This window comes from Scyliorhinus canicula, chromosome 1 (genome assembly GCF_902713615.1).
Source record: "Scyliorhinus canicula chromosome 1, sScyCan1.1, whole genome shotgun sequence".
Taxonomy (NCBI): Eukaryota; Metazoa; Chordata; class Chondrichthyes; order Carcharhiniformes; family Scyliorhinidae; genus Scyliorhinus; species Scyliorhinus canicula.
In genome coordinates, this window is record NC_052146.1 from 304,876,828 (window position 1) to 304,898,597 (window position 21,770).

General features: G+C 46.3%; 1 protein-coding gene and 1 long non-coding RNA gene across 5 annotated transcripts in view; one reads left to right on the plus strand and one right to left on the minus strand.

The window, feature by feature from the left end:
* The window catches only part of LOC119976389, a 128,520-nt gene extending 118,812 nt beyond the window's left edge, over positions 1-9,708 (plus strand). The window contains exon 3 of the long non-coding RNA XR_005462923.1: positions 9,634-9,708. This is a non-coding gene — a long non-coding RNA (uncharacterized LOC119976389). The remainder of the gene's footprint in view (positions 1-9,633) is intronic.
* The window catches only part of LOC119976369 (collagen alpha-1(XII) chain-like), a 370,037-nt gene that overhangs the window by 153,482 nt on the left and 194,785 nt on the right, over positions 1-21,770 (minus strand). For all 4 annotated transcript variants that reach the window (XM_038816870.1, XM_038816860.1, XM_038816879.1 and 1 more), the window contains 4 exons: positions 14,249-14,365; positions 10,994-11,146; positions 8,375-8,449; positions 6,436-6,575 (listed from right to left, as the gene is read on the minus strand). In XM_038816870.1, the coding sequence (XP_038672798.1) occupies positions 6,436-6,575; positions 8,375-8,449; positions 10,994-11,146; positions 14,249-14,365 (485 nt within the window). The remainder of the gene's footprint in view (positions 1-6,435; positions 6,576-8,374; positions 8,450-10,993; positions 11,147-14,248; positions 14,366-21,770) is intronic.

Sequence of the window (21,770 nt, forward strand, 5' to 3'; positions counted from 1 at the left end):
GGGACGGGACGCCCTCTGATCCGGTTGGTCACCTTGGATGCGAGATGATTGAATGGGCCGGTGAAACGGTCGAGGGTACTTGCTCATCTGAGGGGGCTAAAGGCAGATGTGGCAATGCTTCAGGAGACCCACCTGAAGGTGGCGGACCAGGCCCGTCTGAGGAAGGGGTGGGTGGGGCAGGTTTTCCACTCTGGGTTGGATGTGAAGAACCGGGGAGTGGCGATTCTGGTGGGGAAAAATGTGTCGTTTGAGGCATCTGAGGTGGTGGTGGATAAGTGGGGTAGGTATGTTGTGGTTAGGGGCAGGCTACAAGGAGAGAAGGTGGTACTTGCTAGTGTATATGCCCCAAATTGGGACGATGCGGGCTTCATGAGGCGTATGCTGGGACTGGTCCCGGATCTAGAGGCGGGAGGTCTGATTATGGGGGGGGACTTCAATACGGAGTTGGATCCTTCACTGGATCGGTCCAGCTCTAGGACGGGTAGGAGGCCGGCGGCGGCCAAGGTACAGAGAGGGTTTATGGACCAGATGGGAGGGGTGGATCCATGGAGGTTTGTGAGGCCGAGGGCACGGGAGTACACTTTCTTCTCCCACGTACATAGGGTCTATTCTCGGATAGACTTCTTCGTGGTGAGTAGGGGACTGATTCCGAGAGTGGAGGAGGCTGAATATTCGGCCATTGCAATCTCCGACCACGCTCCGCATTGGATAGAGTTGGAGATGGAGGAGGTGCGGGACCAGCGCCCGTTGTGGCGGTTGGATGTGGGGTTGTTGGCGGAGGAGGAGGTGTGTAGGAGGGTCCGGGCAAGTATTGAGGGGTAACTCGAGGCGAATGATACGGGGGAGGTCCAGGTGGAGATGGTCTGGGAAGCCCTGAAGGCAGTGATTCGTGGGGAGCTGATATCCATCCGGGCACACAGGGAGAGGAGCGCGAGGAGTGAGGGATAGACTGGTGGGAAAGATGCTGGAGGTAGACAGGAGGTACGCAGAGGCACCAGAGGAGGGACTGTTGGGGGAGAGGCGCAGCCTACAGGCTAAATTTGATTTGCTGACCACTAGAAAGGCGGAGGCACAGTGGTGGAAGGCACAAGGGGTAGTGTACGAACATGGTGAAAAGGCGAGTAGGATGCTGGCTCATCAGCTCCGCAAGCGGGATGCGGCTAAGGAGATTGCTGGAGTGAGAGACAAGAGTGGGAATGTGGTGCGGAAGGGGGTAGAGGTGAATGAGGTCTTCAAGGACTTTTACGGGGAACTGTACCGGTCGGAGCCAACGGTGGAGAGGAGGGGAATGGAGAGGTTCCTCGACGGGCTTTCTTTCCCGAAGGTGCAGGAGGAGCAGGTGGAGGGGTTGGGGGCGCCGATTGAGCTGGAGGAGCTAGTTAAGGGGATCGGGCAGATGCAGTCAGGGAAGGCGCCGGGGCCGGATGGGTTCCCGGTGGAATTTTATAAAAAGTTTGTGGACCTAGTGGGCCCCTTGCCGGTGCGGACACTTAATGAAGCATGGGAAGGGGGGACTTTGCCTCCGACGATGTCACGGGCACTGATTTCGTTAATCTTAAAGAGGGTCAAGGACTCCCAGCAGTGTGGTTCATACAGGCCCATATCTCTCCTCAATGTGGATGCCAAGGTGCTGGCAAAAATCGTGGCCACCAGGATAGAGGACTGTGTGCCAGGGGTTGTACACGAGGACCAGACAGGGTTTGTGAAGGGAAGGCAGCTGAACACGAATGTGCGGAGATTGTTGAATGTCATCATGATGCCAGCGATTGAGGGGGAGGCTGAGATAGTGGTGGCGCTGGATGCAGAGAAGGCCTTCGATAGAGTGGAGTGGGGGTACTCATGGGAGGTGTTGGGGAGGTTTGGATTTGGTGAAGGGTTTATTAGATGGGTGAGGCTGCTATATGAGGCCCCGATGGCGTGTGTGGCCATGAATGGAAGGAGGTCGGAGTACTTCCGGCTTTACCGAGGGACCAGGCAGGGTTGCCCCCTGTCCCCTTGTTGTTTGCATTGGCAATCGAGCCGTTGGCGATGGCGTTGAGGGATTCAGGGAGGTGGAGAGGTTTGGTGCGAGGTGGGGAGGAACATAGGGTGTCGTTGTGGCGGACCCGGTGGGAGGGATGCCGGGGGTGATGGAGCTGCTAGCTGAGTTTGGGACCTTTTCAGGCTATAAACTAAATTTAGGCAAGAGTGAGGTGTTTGTGGTGCACCCTGGAGACCAGGAGGAAGGAATTGGTAGGCTCCCGCTTAGGCAGGCAGGGGAGAGCTTTAGGTACCTGGGGGTGCAGGTGGCCAGGGACTGGGGGACTCTTCACAAGCATAATTTCACAAGGCTTGTGGATCAGATGGAGGAGGAGTTCAAGAGGTGGGACATGCTGCCATTGTCGTTGGTGGGGAGGATGCAGTCCGTCAAAATGATGGTGCTTCCGAGGTTCTTGTTCCTCTTTCAGTGCCTGCCCATCTTCATCCCCAGGGCCTTCTTTAGGAGAGTGACTAGCAGTATTTTGAGCTTTGTGTGGGCACATGGGACTCCGAGAGTGAAGAGGGCTTTCCTGGAGCGAGGGAGGGATAGAGGCGGGCTGGCGCTGCCCAACCTTTTGGGGTACTATTGGGCGGCCAATGTGTCAATGGTGCGAAAATGGGTGATGGGGGGGGGGGCGGCGTGGAAAAGAATGGAGATGGCGTCATGTAGAAGTACGAGCCTGGGTGCCTTGGCAATGTTGCCGTTCTCACCTAAGAGGTATACCATGAGCCCGGTGGTGGCGGCGACCCTAAGAATCTGGGGACAGTGGAGACGGCATAGGGGGGAAACAGGGGGCTCGATGGAGGCTCCATTGGGTGGAAATCATCGGTTCATCCCGGGGAACAACGATGGGGGATTTAGGGGGTGGCAAAGGGTGGGCATCAGTAAATTGAGGGACCTGTTTATTGGCGGGAGGTTTGCGGGCCTGGGGGAACTGGAAGATAAATTTGGGCTCCCCCAAGGGAACATGTTCAGATACTTGCAGGTAAAGGCGTTTGCTAGGCGACAGGTAGAGGAGTTCCCTTTGCTGCCCTCGCGGGGGACGATGGACAGAGTGCTTTCGGGAGTGTGGTTCGGAGAGGGGAAGGTGTCTGACATTTATAAGGTAATGCAGGAGGTGGAGGAGTCATCATTGGAGGAGCTGAAGGCTAAATGGGAGGGGGAACTTGGGGAGCAGATAGAGGACGGGACTTGGGCGGATGCCTTGGAGAGAGTCAACTCTTCCTCTTCATGTGCGAGGCTTAGTCTCATCCAATTTAAGGTGCTGCACCGGGCCCACATGTCCGGGACTAGAATGAATAGGTTCTTTGGGGGTGAGGACAGGTGCACCAGGTGTTCGGGGAGTCCAGCGAACCATGCCCATATGTTCTGGGCATGCCCGGCACTGGAAGAATTCTGGAAGGGGGTGGCGGGGACGGTGTCGAGGGTGGTTGGATCCAGGGTCAAACCAGGGTGGGGACTCGCGATTTTTGGAGTTGCGGTGGAGCCGGGAATGCAGGAGGTGAAAGAGGCCGGTGTCCTGGCCTTTGCGTCCCTAGTAGCCCGGCGGAGTATCTTGCTGCAGTGGAAGGATGCGAGGCCCCCAAGTGTGGAGACCTGGATCAGTGACACGGCGGGATTTATAAAATTGGAGAGGGTCAAATTTGCCCTGAGAGGATCAATACAAGGGTTCCAACAACAGTGGCAGCCTTTTCTGGACTTCCTGGCTCAAAGATAGGTATCTTGGTCAATAGCAGCAGCAACCCAGGGGGGGGGGGGGGGGGGGGGGGGGAGAGGGGCGATGGGGGTAACGGGGGGTGTTCCTTATTATAGTTTCTATTTTTTTTTCTCTCTACGGTTATGTAACTTAACATTGTGTTAAGTTAAGTTGTTCTTAATATGTTGTGTTGTTCATTGAGGAGGGGCGAATGTTTATGATTGCTATCATTATTGTTATTGTTGGTATTTTATTATGGTTCGATGTTGTATAAATTCAAAATTTTTCAATAAAAATTATTTAAAAAAAAAGAAATGATGGTTAAATCCTCTCTTGTAGGAGATGGTCATTGCCTGGCACTTGTGTGGCGCAAATGTAACTTGTCACTTGTCAGCCCAAAGCCTGGACATTGTCCAGGTCTTGCTGCATTTGGACATGGACTGCTTCATTATCTGAGGAGTCACAAATGGTGCTGAACATTATGCAGTCACCCGCATACACCCGAACTTCTGACCTTATGGTGGAAGGCAGGTCATTGATGAAGCAACTGAAGATGGCTGGACCGAGGACACTACCCTGAGGAACTCCTGAAATGATGTCCTGGAGCTGAAATGATTGACCATCAACCACCACAACCATCTTCCTTTGTGCCAGGTATGATTCTAACCAGCGGAGAGTTTTCCCTCTGATTCCCATTGACTCCAGTTTAGCTAGGGCTCCTTGATGCCACACTCAGTCAAATGCTGCCTTGGTGCCAAGGGCAGTCACTCTTACCTCACCTCTGGCATTCAGCTCTTTTGTCCATTTTTGAACCAAGGCTGTAATAAGGGCAGGAGCAGATTATTGCCACTTATACCACTGTTAATGAAAAATGAAATGAAAATCGCTTATTGTCACGAGTAGGCTTCAATGAAGTTACTGTGAAAAGCCCCTAGTCGCCACATTCCGGCGCCTGTCCGGGGAGGCTGGTACGGGAATGACTCCTTCCATCACTTTGCTGATGATGGAGAGTAGACTGATATGACAGGAATTGGCTGGATTGGCTTTGTCCTGTTTCTTGTGTACAGGACACACCTTGGTAATTTTCCACATTGCCGGGTAGATGCCAGTGTTGTAGCTGCACTGGAACAGCTAGGTGAGGTGTGCGGCAAGTTCTGGAGCACAAGTCTTCAGTACTATTGTACTTCAGTAGCACAGTGGTTAGCACTGTTGCTGCACAGCGCCAGGGTCCCAGGTTTGATTTCTGCTTGGGTCACTGTCTGCTGAATTTGCATGTTCTCCCTGTGTCTGCATGGGTTTCCTCCCAGAGTCTGATTGCCTCTCACAAGTCCCGAAAGATGTGCTGTTAGGTAATTTGGACATTCTGAATTCTCCCTCTGTGTACCCGAGCAAGCACTGAGGAGTAACTTCAGTGTAGTGTCAATATAAGCCTACTTGTGACAATAATAAAGATTATTATTGCCAGAATATTATCAGGACCCATAGCCTTTGCAGTATCCAGTGCCTTCAGCCGTTTCTTGATATCATGTAGAGTGAATCGTGATGGCTGAACACTGACATCTGTGAAGCTTGGGACCTCTAGAGGAGACGGAGATGGATTATCCAGTGGCACTTCTGGCTGAAGAGTGTTGTGAATGCCTCAGCCTTGTCTTTTGCACATTATGTGCTGGGCTCCTCCACCATTTAGGATGGGGATACTTGTAGAGTCTCCTCCTCCAGTGAGTAGTTTGATAGTTCACCACCATTCATGGCTGGATGTGGCAGGACTGCAGAATGTAGATCTGATGTGTAAGTTGTGGAATCATTTAGCTCTGTCTATTACTTGCTGCTTATGTTGTTTAGCACACATGTAGTCCTGTGTTGGAGCTTTACCATGTCGACACCTCGTTTTTCAGCATGCCTGATGTTGCTCCTGGCATGTTGTCCTGCATTCTTTATTGAACCAGGGTTGATGCCCTGGCTGGGTGGTAATGGTAGAGTGGGTGATATGCCGGGCCATGAGGTTAGAGACTGTGGTTGAATACAATTCTGCTGCTGCTGATGGCCCACAGCGCCTCATGGATGCCCATTCTTGAGTTGCGAGATCTGTTCGAAATCTTTGCAATTTAGCACGGCGGTAGTGCCACATAACACGATGGAGGATATCCTCAATGTGAAGACAGGACTTTTTCTCCACAAGGACTGTGCGGTGGTCACTTCTACCGATACTGTCATGGACAGATGCATCTGCAGCAGGCAGGTTGGTGAGGATGAGTTCATGTATGTTTTTCCCTTTTGCTGGTTCTCTCACCACCTGCTGCAGTCCCAGTCTAGCAACTATGTCCTTTTGTATCCGGCCAGCTCAGTCTGTGAGCCAGCTCAATCTACCAAGCCACTCTTCGTGTTGGACATTGAAATCCCCCACCCAGAGCAAAATGGAAGAAGTCTCTTCCTCTGACTTTGGCTGTAGTGTAAGGGCTTGAAAACAGCATTTAGATGGATCTATTTGTAGTGGCTGATAAACAGACGGATCTCTGGATTAACATTTCACAAAATGGTCAACATTATATTTGTATCTCTGAAAGTGCACCATTCCCAATACTGACCACATCCTGTAATAGAGGTTGAATCCATAGCCTTATCGATCTGATGCAACGTTTGCACCAGTCAAATGAAACCCATGTGCAAAAGGAAAAAACAAATTTGTTTTACAAAATAGAGGTCAAACAGCCATTCACACCTGCATTCCTGTTGGACCGATGTTGTCAAGAGCCCCAATAGTGTCGAAACAGAATTGCAAAATCTTGTTGAAGTTTTCATCCCCAATACTCCAAGATCCATCAATCAAGAACACCAGGTCTGCTTTTGCACCCATGCACACTAAGGAAAAGAAAAGGAAAAAGTTATTTTCTCTCACATTGCGTGCTTACTTTACAAACTGAATGATTTATATTGATAGGCTGAAGGGATTAAAACAAAATGCTTGAAATGCACAATAGAAGTCAAACCTATAGGTCGATGAACTGCTGAACAACAAAGAAGAAAATAGATCCATGTTTTAGGTGGGACCAACGCACAGTTAATGTTGAGAATGTGGTTAATAGCATAGCGGAGGGAAGAAAATAATTAACTGAGGGAGAAAACAGGAAAAAGATAGCTGACAGAATTAAATACATTTGTTTGGGAGGAGGCTTTTGGAATGGACCAATTGGGCAAAATGGTCTGTTTCTGTGTTGTAAATAGCAAGTAACATTTACAGCTGGTTTCGAGTTCTGGTACTTCTTTAATTCTCCCCAATTTTACAAGTTGTTTTTATTCTACTGATCTCATTCTCCCCTTGCTAATGATAGCTTGCTTCATGAGATGTCTTCAAGAGTGCTGGTCCATCAATATACCCTCATCCTCCAGGCGCAACCCCAGAAATGAAATGAAAATGAAAATCACTTATTGTCACAAGTAAGCTTCAAATGAAGTTGCTGTGAAAAGCCCCTAGTTGCCACATTCCATTGCCTGTTCAGGGAGGCTGGTACTGGAATTGAACCCACGTTGCTAGCCTTGTTCAGCTTCACAAGCCAGCTGTTGAGCCTACTGTGCTAAACAGCCACCAACAAAAGTGGTACTGCTGAGCTGTTGTTTCTGTGATTGAGCCAGCATGTCTTGGGAATATGCTTCCGAGGTCCTGTCACCAGGTGAAGTGAGGCCCCCGGTGGCAGGACTCCAGCCTCCATCATTAAATTCACTTCAGTGTGTAATGACTAAAGATTTCTAATTACTTGTGAAAAGTATTTTTCTGCAAGCATCTCAGCAGATCATTAAGTGCATGAAAGGAAAATAAAATAAAAGAAAACTACATGAAAGGGCAACACAAGGTATGCAATGTAACTACATAACACCGGCATCGGGGGAAGCATACAGGGCTGTAGTGTTAATTAAGTCAGTCCATAAGAGGGCCGTTTAGGAGTCTGGTAACAGCGGGAATGAAGCTGTTTTTGAGTTTGTTTGTGCATGTAGTCAGACTTTTGTATCTCCTGCCCAATGGAAGGAGTTGGAAGCGTGAGTAAGACAGGTGGGAGGGTCTTTTATGATGCTGCCCGCTTTCCCTAGGCAGCGGGAGGTGTAGACAAAGTCAATAGATGGGAGGCATGTTTGTGTGATGCAGTGGGCTGTGTTCACAACTCTTTGAAGTTTCTTGCGGTCTTGGGCCGAGCAGTTGCCATACCAATCTGTGATGCAGCCAGATAGGATGCTTTCTATGGTGCATCTGTAAAAATTGGTAATAGTTAATGTGGACATGAGGAAGAGTTAATGTGGACATGAGATTAGAATCAAATAGATAGGTTCTTGATGGTGGTGCAAACATGATGGACTGAAGGGTCTCTTTTTGAGCTGCAAACCTCTATGACTCCAACCGGATGGAGCTGTTGAGGCAAGAATTCGTATAACTCCGAGAATATATCCAACCAGAGTAGCAAGCTATTGGCTCAGGAAACATCTATTTCAGGTGCAGTCAGATCTGCAGTGTATTTCCAATGCTTTCAGTTTCTGATTTCAGATTTTCAAGTTTCATGTTGACTGAAACCTGAGTTCTGGAGATGTCCAAGCAAGTTTCTTTGACTTTTTTTCAATCACTCTAAGTAAGGTCATTAGAAATGGCAGCATGGACATGTTAAATAACTCACCTTCCCGGGCAGGAGGGATGGTTGGTGGTGGAGGAGGAGAAGGGGGCTCTGTTGGAGCTTCCGTTGGCCGAACCACTGCAAAAGAAGATAACAAACATTTGTGATTGATATCAAATATTTCTTAAATGGTCACAAAACCAAAACCAAAGAAGACAAAGTAATTTTTGACCATGTGGTTGGAGTTTGTGCTGCACAATTAAATAATGGCAATTGTTGGATTCAACAGTCATAAGTGGGGTCCTTTAAAATATTAGCTAAAATGATTCTTGAAAATTACTGAATTTGTAGAAATATGGGTAAGTTATAATTGTTTGAATACTGTCCATGGTTGTAGCACGATAGCATTGTGGATAGCACAATTGCTTCACAGCTCCAGGGTCCCAGGTTCGATTCCGGCTTGGGGCTTGGGTCACTGTCTGTGCGGAGTCTGCACATCCTCCCCGTGGGTGCGTGGGTTTCCTCCGGGTGCTCCGGTTTCCTCCCACAGTCCAAAGATGTGCAGGTTAGGTGGATTGGCCATGATCAATTGCCCTTAGTGTCCAAAATTGCCCCTAGTGTTGGATGGGTTACTGGGTTATGGGGATAGGGTGGAGGTGTTGACCTTGGGTAGGGTGCTCTTTCCAAGAGCCGGTGCAGACTCGATGGGCCGAATGGCCTCCTTCTGCACTGTAAATTCTATGAAAATTCTATGAAATGTTATGAATAATGTACTACAAGTTCTGATGTGGAAGATACATTCGACAAGATTGAAACAATATCGTAGCTGAGACCAGACGTGATATAGGGAGTTTGAACGTGGGAAAAAAGTAATGGGACAGTTCATTAATTTGGAGTAATTGATTAATGTCTAATTAATCAATCGCCTGTTAAGTGACTGACACTTTCCTGAACAAATCAAGGGGGTATCAACTGAGATTTAGAACCAATGAAACTAAGTAAGGGGCTAAACCCAGATAATGAAAAATGAAAATGAAAATCACTTATTGTCACAAGTAGGCTTCAAATGAAGTTACTGTGAAAAGCCCGTAGTCGCCACATTCCGGCGCCTGTTCAGGGAGGCTTGTACGGGAATAGAACCGTGCTGCTGGCCTCCCTTGGTCTGCTTTCAAAGCCAGCAATTTAGCCCTGTGCTAAACAGCCCCTTAAAGGATTCCCTTAAGAGTGTGATTCACCTAACTGATTAGCAGAGAAAATTATAGCCATCGGAGAATGTTGTAAATTTTTAATTTTGTAAATCTGAAGTCACTTTTATCTTGAAGGTTTTGTTTCTACTTGTTGATGCTTCAAGGACATTTCGAGAGACACGGAAAAAGCATCTTCCAGTTAATTTTGTGTGAATGTACCAAAATGTGCTTTTAAGAAATAAACTTTGCTTGCATTCATTCAACTGGACTGACTTATCTATGAGAGAGAGATAAGACAAATCTTACAGCAATGCTTCTCATGCCCAGTATCATCATCACACCCATCACTCCCTCATCCCCTGCCCAGGAAACACTGGCTCAAACTACAGAACATCACCGCAGCCAAGTGCAGTGAAGGGGCCACGTTTTTCTCTGAGTTTGGACAGTGAGATACATTCCAGAAACACCTACTTGTACACTCCTCCAATATTTATTCACAAGTGTTTTCAATAAATGTCACTGGGTTGGCTGCTTATCTACTCTTCCCCTCCCACTCTGTAAAAATAGGAGGTCATTCAGTCCATCAGTCCTGTCTCACCATTCCGTTAGATCATGTTGATTTATATCTTAACTCCACCTGCCCATCTTGGTTCTGTGCTCCTTAATATCATTGCTGAACAAACATCTACCAATCTCTGTTTTGAAATGTTTAACTGATCCCCAACCTTAATAACTTTTTGGGAGTCAGAGATCCAGATTTCCATCACACTTTGTGTGAAGATGTGCTTCCTGACATCGGCCCTCAGCTGCCCGGCTCAAATTTTAAAGTTATGTCCCCTAATTCTAGACGCTCCAATCTGAGGAAATAGTTTCATTATTTTCCCGGCACCTGACAGCGGTCTACAGCTCAGCTCTATATTAGCTTAATTGGTCAATGCAATGGCCATCAGGAAACCTGAGCTGGTGGTGAGGTGAAGAATGAAGGGTGACCCTCGAGCGCCAGAGCACCACAGGACCCTCATCTGGCAGTTTGTGTTACTTCCGTAAAAATCGCAGTGATTACATCAGCAGAATGCATCCGAATGCTCTACATGTATCTCAATTGATGTTAATCCAGCACCCTCACACTATCACTTAGTAAACACTCTCCTCAAGATCCTTGTGTTGCTTTCTGTATCCCGATTGATATAAATCAAACTCTCTCACATTTGTCACTCAGTAACCCCTCTCCCTCTAGTACCCTGTACTCCTGCTTGTATTTGTACTGAAGGTAATCCGGTTGTCTGGCACTCGCACTGACCCCTCTCTCCAGCACCCTGTGGCATGCACTGTACCTCCACAGATGTTAATCCAGCTGTCTCTCATATTGCCCTCAGTAACTTCTCCAAGCACCATGTGTTTCTAATTGTATCATTATTGATGTTTTCAAGCTCCCACCTGCAATTTGAAAGTTTGTGGTCCCCTTCTTCCTGGTAGTTTACATCACAGTACTCACATGTCCTTTCCTGCAACTGCATTCCAGGTCCCTCAAGATTTGGGAGCTGAGTGTATACGGTGGCATCATATAAAGAATCAGGGGAAAGTCCAGTGAAGCAATGGGTGGATTCAGCGCCGCTGATGGTAACTTCCTGATGACCATTGCTGTAAGCTTCAAAACAAAGAGAGGCAAAAATGAACACTCAGCGTGAACAGGATGTCTGGAGTCAATTTAATATTGTCCCTGTGGCACAATAATATACACTGAAGTCACAAGATACAGCAATGGAGGAGGGGATGGGAGAGTTTAATAAAGCAAATTTATTGGTAATCTTTATAAACACAGTACTGTTGCTGCATAGATATCAAAGAACAAATATAGGATTAGGCTCATTAATTTTTAACAAACTCCAAAGTTTTGTGTTATTCGGAATAAAGCACTCCTAGCTGTGTGCAATTTACATTGAGCTGTGCATTATCTTATCAGTAACACTTCGCCAGTAAATTATTTTTTTAATTTTGCAATAGTTAGCTTCCTTGGATTGCTATGTTTGGGATTACACTGCTCGAAAAGCAGGAATATTTATTTCATTTCCCTTCAGCTGTCATCATCAGTTAAAAAGCCTTTACTGCAAGATCAGTTTCAAAGAAGGCTTTAAGTAATCTTACACCAATGTTGGGGACCCTAAAGTACAAGAGCAAATTCTCAGGCAACCCTTTGGAATCACTGGCACAAGACTCATTCATACTGCAAAGAGATTTGTTGGAGGAACGAAATTAGAATGGGGTTTGCCCTTTTCACTTCCTAAAATTTCCCAGGTTCTGGAATAGTATTTAATGCAACAGTATTGATCAATGATATAACAGCTGCTGGGAATCCGTCACCCTGTAATCCATGTGAGAACGAGCTTAATCCCAAAATGATTATATTCACTGTGGGGCATTATCTTGTTTCCACTTTTCTCTCATTCACGTAGCAGAATCGTGGCACATTGAAGAGAGAAAATATCACATAGTTCAAATTAGGTGCTCTTTGAGAGGGCTCTGCATGTGTTTCCCACAATATTGTTCATGAGCTGTTTGTGCGTGTGTGTGTGTGTGTGGATGAGGGTTGGTGATGGTATGCACGCACATCAGTACATGTGCATGAACCTATGTATGTACAGAGGTCACATTTTGTGCACATGTGTGTCCTCAGATCATTTAGGTTTCAGGATTCTAAAACCAAATTCCTTTCAGACACCATTAAACTTCCCTTGTTTCATATTTGTTAGCGAATTAGTTGGCAAACATTAAAAGACTAGCTAATGAGTGATATTCTCCAGTGCACCTTTCATTTTCCTGTTTTTAACATCCTACAGATTTTGTTGTGAATTGAATCCATATGGAAATAACATGCAGCTGTAAACATTCCAAAACCACATCAGTATAATAAAAGTTAACACGTTTAAATTTGAATTGCCCTTCACTGCCAGTACTTTTGTTTCTCAGGTTAGTTATCAAGTTCAGAAATTGACAAATAGAAAGATGGGAACAACTGCATTCATATAGCCTCTTCTTGCATTCCACAAATTTTCTCTGTGCAACAATTATGGTTATGTCGGCAAGCCATTTTGTGCCAGCTATATCTTACAAACAACAGTGAGCTACGTAATCAGGTCATCTGTTAGTATTGTTGTTGGTTGTGTCAGAAATATTGGTCAGGACACAAGAAACTCCCTACTCTTCTTCAACACTCTGCGAGTCTCCAAATTTCACCTGAACAGTCAGAAACTTGGGAACGATGAAAATTCCAACAAGCATCATTGACTCAGTGCCACACTGAGGTGTTAATCTCGAGCTGCCAATATCAGAATGGCATTTCAAAAGTGTCAATACTCTCAGTCGGAAGACTATAGGTCCCACCTGTACTTCTAGACTGAAGCACACGTCCTCAAAAGCAATACTGAGGGATTGTTGCATTGCTCAATATGCTGTCTTTTAGATGAGATGTTGAGCTTCATCTGCTCTCTCAAATGGACATAAAATATTTCGTGATAGAACGATGGAAATTTACCCAGTGTTATGTGAGGAAGGTTCTGTGCAGAAAATGACTGCTGCGTTTCCCAACATTTTACAAAGGTGACTGCACTTGAAAAGTACCTTCATGGAATCATAGAATCCCAACAGTGCAGAAGGAGGCCATTCAACCCATTGAGTCAGCACCCACCCTCCGAAAGAGCACCACACTCAGGCTCACTCCCCTGTCCTCTCCCCATAACCCCACCTAACCTTTGGACACCAAGGGGCAATTTAGCATCGCCGATCCACCTAATCTGCACAACTTTGGACTGTAGGAGGAAACCCACGCAGGAGGATGTGCAAAACTGTGCTCAGCCAGTACCCTAGGTTGGAATCGAACCCAGGTCCCTAGTTCTGTAAAGGACATTAGGAAGTTCTGAGGTCATGAATGCCATTGCATAAGTGCAAGTTCATTCTTTAGGATATAAAATTTCACTCTTAAGCATGCCTAAAGTCAGAAAGCGGTATTGTACAGGTTAGATGCAGAGCAAAGCTACCTGTAAGATGCCCGGACAAGGTACCTGATCCTTAATATCTGAAAGGTGTTTCATACTGTACCAATGCCACCCTGTCTTCATGGGGCATTGCCAACTTAATGCTAATACAGGACCGATTTATGCTGAGACGTACTGAGCTCCTCGGCTGGTTTCAAATCAGGTCCCACAGTTGAGTGGATAAGAGAGGCTCAATCTGGAGTGAATTCAAACCACAGTCCATGGGAATGAAATGCTGATTTCACTGTCTAATCCACTGCACCATCCAATTTCCCCTCTTGTTATCTACGACTTGGAATCTTTTTTTAATTCTCTCCAGTTGCAACATTGAGTCACAAAGAAAATATATAATTCTACTAGTTAACTAATAAAGTTTAGATAAAAATTTACTGTTGCTTTGAGTCATACAGCTGAGGCACGGCTACTGGTGTGGGTGAAAGAAGTGGGGGTGGCTCAAGAACCCAGAATTGCATGAATATTGGGTATGAGTTACAGAGATATCAAGGGTTTAGGGCATGGAGAGATTTGCAAATAAGGATGACAATCTCAAATTGGTGTCGCTGGACTGGTAACCAACGTAGGTCAGCAGGGAGGATGGGTGAATTGGTTCGGTGCAAGTTAGGATACAGGGAAAAGAGTATTGGAGAACAGATCAAACAATATGTGGAAAGAGAAGGTATGTTTAATCTAAAACCCTTTCTTTTCTACCTCATGCTTACCATCAACTGGCTGAAGCTTTATTCTGTAGGAGGTCGCTGCCCTGTGAGGGTTCCATTCGATGCAAAAAGTATTCCAGTCGACTTTGTATGTACGTAGTCCTGTCACATTTAGGTACACTGAGAGAGAACAAAAAGACCAAAGAATATTTTATTTCATACCATGAGCAACATTAGAAACAAGTACCACAGACATTACTGCTCAGCTGATATCCTGTGTCAAAGTCCAGCTGATTGCTGGATAAGAAAAGCCCCAGGTCCATCTAGTTCACGTTCTAAAATAACGGCATTCGCTCGATACAGCAGTAATGGAGTTGCTGACTAATCAGAGAAATAAAACTCTATCAAGTAGTCTGTAACAGTCCCACATATGAAGTGAGTGTAGTGGAGAACGAGGAGAAGATGCCAGAGAAATAAGTGGGAACGGAGCAAGGTGTGTACAGTTGTCAAGTGCCACGCTGTCATCCCAATGGTCTGTGCAGGGTGTGTATTGGAATCTAAAGCTAGATGGGGTGGATTTATTCAGGGCAAAGGTGTTTTCATCTCTCAGCTCATAAATGGCAAGGGTCTTGTTCACAAGTGAACAGATGTTTTGGAGGATAATGCAGAAAAGGGCAGTGAGAGCTGGCCCAGTGGAAGAGTTCTCTGAGTTAACACAAAGAATGGTGAACTGGATGTGGACAGGAGATTGGCAAGATTAGTCCCCTGTACTGTCAGGTTAGGGAGCGAAGAGCACTCAAGAGGGGAGAAATGAAAGGAGGCACAATAGGGATAAAGAAAAATAAATGAAAAAGAGTTAGAAAAAAGGTGACCATTCGTGAGTGATGTCTGAATGGTGGCATCTGATAGTTGACACGGAAGTGTCGATACACAAGTCGTGTCCAAATATTTACATATGCTTGTGCATGAAAGGATTAAATGGTGAAGGTTTAATCCCTTCAACTACATTCTGAAATAAATGTTTCACCACACAACCTCAAAGTTGGCTTGAACTCTAAAGTGTGAAGTTTGCATTGGCTGGAACAAAGGGTTATAGGAATATCCTGCCACTTTTCTGTGGGGAATGAAAACTGAGTGTGCAGGGGCTGGTAATTTAACACTGACCAACATTTTGACTGAACCGTGCAGCCAGCAGTGTAATCCCAGAGGAAATCAGCATTCAGCAAAGTAAAAGTATATCCTGCAAATTTCAATTTTATAATCTGTCTAGAGAGCAAAAGGAGGCCACAGGCAGATTGGTGTTGAGCAAAATCTTCAAATTTCCCACCTTGCATCAATTTTTAGGTTACAGGCAGGCCACAGTTTTGGGGGCGGAGGGTGGGGAAGGGGGTTGAGGCTGGAGAAAAACAAAGTTCTGTCTCAGGCGGGAAGTTGGGTGGGGGGTGTAGTGCTGCCATCAGATGGCACTTCTGATTGGAAGCTCTTCTCATAAGGTCTGAACCATCATTCTCATCGGTCTGTCCACGAGATCCAGTTTGACCCCAGCCCTTTAAGACCCCACAGACATTCCCTACTCCCCCACCCCCCCTCTCCTCCAGGTTATGGGAATTTGTCAGACAAATTCTGGAGTACCTCTTCCAGCCATTGCAGTGCTATGCCTGGATGTACTGAAGTGCTGCCGGCCAATCAGTTCTCCAAGGCCAGACTTCCTCTCTCAAGAGAGAGAGAGAGAGAGAGGGATGGAGGTCCCACCATATGCCAGTCAACACTTGTTTGAATGGAATATGGATTCAGGGTTGCCGGAGGTGGCAGGGTAGCCCATCAACCCTTTGGGCTGAACACCAACCATTCTACAAATTCAGGCCATAGTTTTTCTGTGTCCAGCAGAAGATTTGGATTTGTTTATTGTCATGTGTACCAAGGTACAGTGAAAGTATTTTTCTGTCAGAGGTGGGTTAGGAGGCAGGATCGGGAACGAAGCACATGTAAAGCACGTGTCTGCTTGGCTATTGGACATGTTCCTGTGTCCAAGTGATCAAGCCAATGGCCACGTCAACAGGTTGTAGGTCACAGACCCTATCTCAGCAGGTAACCAAATAGACCGTTAATAATAATAATCTTTATTGTCACAAATAGGCTTACATTAACACTGCAATGAAGTTACTGCGAAAAACCCGTAGTCACCACATTCCGCTGCCTGTTCGGGTACACAGAGGGAGAATTCAGAATGTCCAAATTACCTACCAGCACATCTTTTGGGACTTGTGGGAGGAAACCGGAGCACCCAGAGGAAACCCACGCAGACACGGGGTGAACGTGCAGACTCCACACAGACAATGACCCAAGCCAGGAATCGAACCTGGGACCTTGGCGCTGTGAAGCAACTGTGTTACCCACTGTGCTAACGTGCCTTATAATGGCCCAAGCACAGGGGAAAGATGGTGCCATGATCAGGATGTCACCAATTGTGAACAGGAACGCCCCCACTCCAATGAGCTCAGAGTACTAGAGGCAGCACCCCCCCGCCACGACCTCCGGCAACAGATGAGGGCAGCCATCAAAGCCTCTTCTCTGTCACCCCAGCATGGACCCCTTGTCTTGAAACTGCCACAATTGTAACCTGGGGCTCCTCCTCCACAATGATGGTCTGATAGCTGTGGCCATGTGTGATTTTTAAATTTTTCGCAGTGCTGCAGAAAGTGACTCCATTTTGTGGCATCCTTGTGATCTCCTGCCTGCCTCAGCAGTGCCCACTTCGCACTGTGGGGCTGCCAGCCAGATATCTCTGCAAGCCCTGTGATTGGGCCCTTCTGTCCCTGATTGTACAGGGATTTTGGAGGCGGCATTTTCATTGGCTACATCCACGAAGCTGGTGAAAAACATCCCATCATGACTACATAAATGTTTCCAACCAGGAATTGAAGCTGAATTTAGGACCATGACCTAACTGGGAAAATTTAGCTCATGGAGTCACACAGCACAGAGGCCATTCGATTGTGTCTGTGCCTGCCCTTTGAAGGAGTCAATTCGTCTCACTCCTCTTATTGTTCCTCACAAACCTGAACATTTTTCCACTTCAAGTATTTATCCAATTCTGTTTTCAAAGTTCGAATTGAAAATACTTTCGCCAGCTTTTCAAGCTGTGCATTCCAGTTCACAAAATGATATTAACAAAAACGCCCTCACTGCACCCGATTCTTTTGTCGATTATTTGAAATCTGGACTGACTTCTGTCATTGAAAACAACTTCTCCATACTTATAAAGAGCCCTTGTAATTTTGACTGCTTCTTAAGTCTTCCCTTAATTGTCTCTGGTTTAAGGAGAATGAACCCAGCTTTCTCCCTCATCCCTTTTTTTAAATCAGTGACTGAAACTGGAGCCTACGTTCAAAGCTGAGCCTGTTCCAGCCTTACACACACACTTTCTGTTTGACAGAGTCTCATTGGATAGTGATTAAATGCTGGTATATGCCAGCAATACCCATGCCCCCGAAACGAAAGAAATCAAAATAAGGGATATGATCATTGGATGTTATCTCATCCCTCGCCCAGGAACACTGAGAGCAAGTGCAAAACCTTTACCCGGCTCAGTGAAGAGGACTTCTGTGCTTGGAATCTGTGTGGCTCAGCTGAAGCTGTGATTGAACTCAGTGAATCTTCAGAGAAGCTCATTACTTCTTGATATCTAAACACCAATTCAACACCCAGGCGAAGTATTTGAAACTGAGGAGCTTTTCTCAACCCTTTAATCTGTAATTGGAAAATACAGAGTAGAGGAGTTGGGTAAAGGGACACATGCCTGGTTGTTGGTGTTAAATACTGGTGCGACAGCATCAAAAATTTGATCCATCACTATTAAAGTAACGAGTGTAATAAAAACACTAATGCCTGTGTCTTTAATCAATTTCCTTTCACCTTTTGCAAGTGAGCCTCTCAAGAGCGAAGAGACCCAGGATGGCACTGCCTGGGTGGCTCCTTCGCTGCATCAGGGAACTGCGATCTCCCATTTGTCAAGAGTAACATGTTTCACAAAACTAGAGCAATTTCCTGATGAGGTCCAGTGGCTGAAGGCAGGAATGAACTTATGAGAGTTGTCCAAACAAAAGTACAAAAGCAGCCCTTTTTTGCATCAATAAAAGGTTATAGATAGATAGAGAAATACAGCACAGAACAGGCCCTTCGGCCCACGATGTTGCGCCGAACTTTTGTCCTAGGTTAATCATAGAATTTTGGACAATTTGTCATGGCCAATCCACCCAACCTGCACATCTTTGGACTGTGGGAGGAAACCGGAGTACCCGGAGGAAACCCACGCAGTCACGGGGAGGATGTGCAGACTCCACACAGACAGTGACCCAAGTCGAAATCGAACTTGGGACCCTGGAGCTGTGAAGCAATTGTGCTATCCACAATGCTACCGTGCTGCCCTTAAGAAGTTAACCTACACTCCCTTATTCTACCCTAATCCAAGTACCTATCCAATAGCCGCTTGAAGGTCCATAAATTTTCCGACTCAACTACTACCACAGGCAGTGCATTCCATGCCCCCACTACTCTCTGGGTAAAGAACCTACCTCTGACATCCCCTCTATATCTTCCACCATTTATCTTAAATTTATGTCCCCTTGTAATGGTGTGTTCCACCCGGGGAAAAAGTCTCTGACTGTCTACTCTATCTATTCCCCTGATCATCTTATAAACCTCTATCAAGTCGCCCCTCATCCTTCTCCGTTCTAATGAGAAAAGGCCTAACACCCTCAATCTTTCCTCGTATGACCTACTCTCCATTCCAGGCAACATCCTGGTAAATCTCCTTTGCACCTTTTCCAAAGCTTCCACATCCTTCCTAAAATGAGGTGACCAGAACTGCACACAGTACTCCAAATGTGGCCTGACCAAGGTTTTGTACAGCTGCATCATCACCTCACGGCTCTTAAATTCAATCCCTCTGCTAATGAACGCTAGCACACCATAGGCCTTCTTCACAGCTCTATCCACTTGAGTGGCAACTTTCAAAGAACAATGAACATAGACCCCAAGATCTCTCTGCTCCTCCACATTGCCAAGAACCCTACCATTAACCCTGTATTCCGCATTCAGATTTGTCCTTCCAAAATGGACAACCTCACACTTGTCAGGGTTAAACTCCATCTGCCACTTCTCAGCCCAGCTCTGCATTCTATCTATGTCTCTTTGAAGCCGACAACAGCCCTCCTCACTATCCACAACTCCACCAATCTTCGTATCATCTGCAAATTTACTGACCCACCCTTCAACTCCCTCATCCAAGTCGTTAATGAAAATCACAAACAGCAGAGGACCCAGAACTGATCCCTGCGGTACGCCACTGATAACTGGGCTCCAGGCTGAATATTTGCCATCCACCACAACTCTCTGTCTTCTATCGGTTAGCCAGTTTGTTATCCAACTGGCCAAATTTCCCACTATCCCATGCCTCCTTACTTTCTGCATAAGCCTACCATGGGGAACCTTATCAAATGCCTTACTAAAATCCATGTACACTACATCCACTGCTTTACCTTCATCCACATGCTTGGTCACCTCCTCAAAGAATTCAATAAGACTTGTAAGGCAAGACCTACCCCTCACAAATCCGTGCTGACTATCCCTAATCAAGCAATGCCTTTCCAGATGCTCAGAAATCCTATCCCTCAGTACCCTTTCCATTACTTTGCCTACCACCGAAGTAAGACTAACTGGCCTGTAATTCCCAGGGTTATCCCTATTCCCTTTTTTGAACAGGGGCACGACATTCGCCACTCTCCAATCCTCTGGTACCACCCCTGTTGACAGCGAGGACGAAAAGATCATTGCCAACGGCTCTGCAATTTCATTTCTTGCTTCCCAGAGAATCCTTGGATATATCCCGTCAGGCCCGGGGGACTTGTCTATCCTCAAGTTTTTCAAAACGCGCAACACATCTTCCTTCCTGACAAGTATCTCCTCAAGCTTATCAGTCTGCTTCACGCTGTCCTCTCCAACAATATGGCCCCTCTCATTTGTAAATACTGAAGAAAAATACTTGTTCAAGGCCTCTCCTATCTCTTCAGACTCAATACACAATCTCCCGCTACTGTCCTTAATCGGACCTACTCTCACTCTAGTCATTCTCATATTTCTCACGTATGTGTAAAAGGCCTTGGGGTTTTCCTTGATCCTACCCGCCAAAGATTTTTCATGCCCTCTCTTAGCTCTCCTAATCCCTTTCTTCAGTTCCCTCCTGGCTATCTTGTATCCCTCCAGCGCACTGTCTGAACCTTGTTTCTTCAGCCTTACATAAGTCTCCTTCTTCCTCTTAACAAGACATTCAACCTCTCTTGTCAACCATGGTTCCCTCACTCGACCATCTCTTCCCTGCCTGACAGGGACATACATATCAAAGACACGCAGTACCTGATCCTTGAACAAGTTCCACATTTCACTTGTGTCCTTCCCTGACAGCCTATGTTCCCAACTTCTGCACTTCAATTCTTGTCTGACAGCATTGTATTTACCCTTCCCCCAATTATAAACCTTGCCCTGTTGCTCGCACCTATCCCTCTCCATTACTAAAGTGAAAGTCAGAGAATTGTGGTCACTACCTCCAAAATGCTCCCCCACTAACAAATCTATCACCTGCCCTGGTTCATTACCAAGTACTAAATCCAATATGGCCTCCCCTCTGGTCGGACAATCTACATACTGTGTTAGAAAAGCTTCCTGGACACACTGCACAAACACTACCCCATCCAAACTATTTGATCTAAAGAGTTTCCACTCAATGTTTGGGAAGTTGAAGTCGCCCATGACTACTACCCTGTGACTTCTGCACCTTTCCAGAATCTGTTTCCCAATCTGTTCCTCCACATCTCTGCTGCTATTGGGGGGCCTATAGAACACTCCCAACAAGGTGACTGCTCCTTTCCTATTTCTAACTTCAACCCATATTACCTCAGTAGGCAGATCCCCCTCGAACTGCCTTTCTGCAGCTGTTATACTATCTCTAATTAACAATGCCACCCCCCCACCTCTTTTACCATCCTCCCTAATCTTGTTGAAACATCTATAACCAGGGACCTCCAACAACCATTTCTGCCCCTCTTCTATCCAGGTTTCCGTGATGGCCACCACATCGTAGTCCCAAGTACCGATCCATGCATTAAGTTCACCCACCTTATTCCTGATGCTTCTTGCATTAAAGTATACACACTTCAACCCATCTCCTTGCCTGCAAGTACTCTCCTTTGTCATTGTTACCTTCCCCACTGCATCACTACGTGCTTTGGCGTCCTGACTATCGTCTACCTTAGTTGCTGGACTACAGATCCGGTTCCCATTCCCCTGCCAAATTAGTTTAAACCCTCCCGAAGAGTACTAGAAAACCTCCCCCCCAGGATATTGGTGCCCCTCTGGTTCAGATGCAACCCGTCCTGCTTGTACAGGTCCCACCTTCCCCAGAATGCGCTCCAATTATCCAAATACCTGAAGCCCTCCCTCCTACACCATTCCTGCAGCCACGTGTTCAACTGCACTCTCTCCCTATTCCTAGCCTCGCTATCACGTGGCACCGGCAACAAACCAGAGA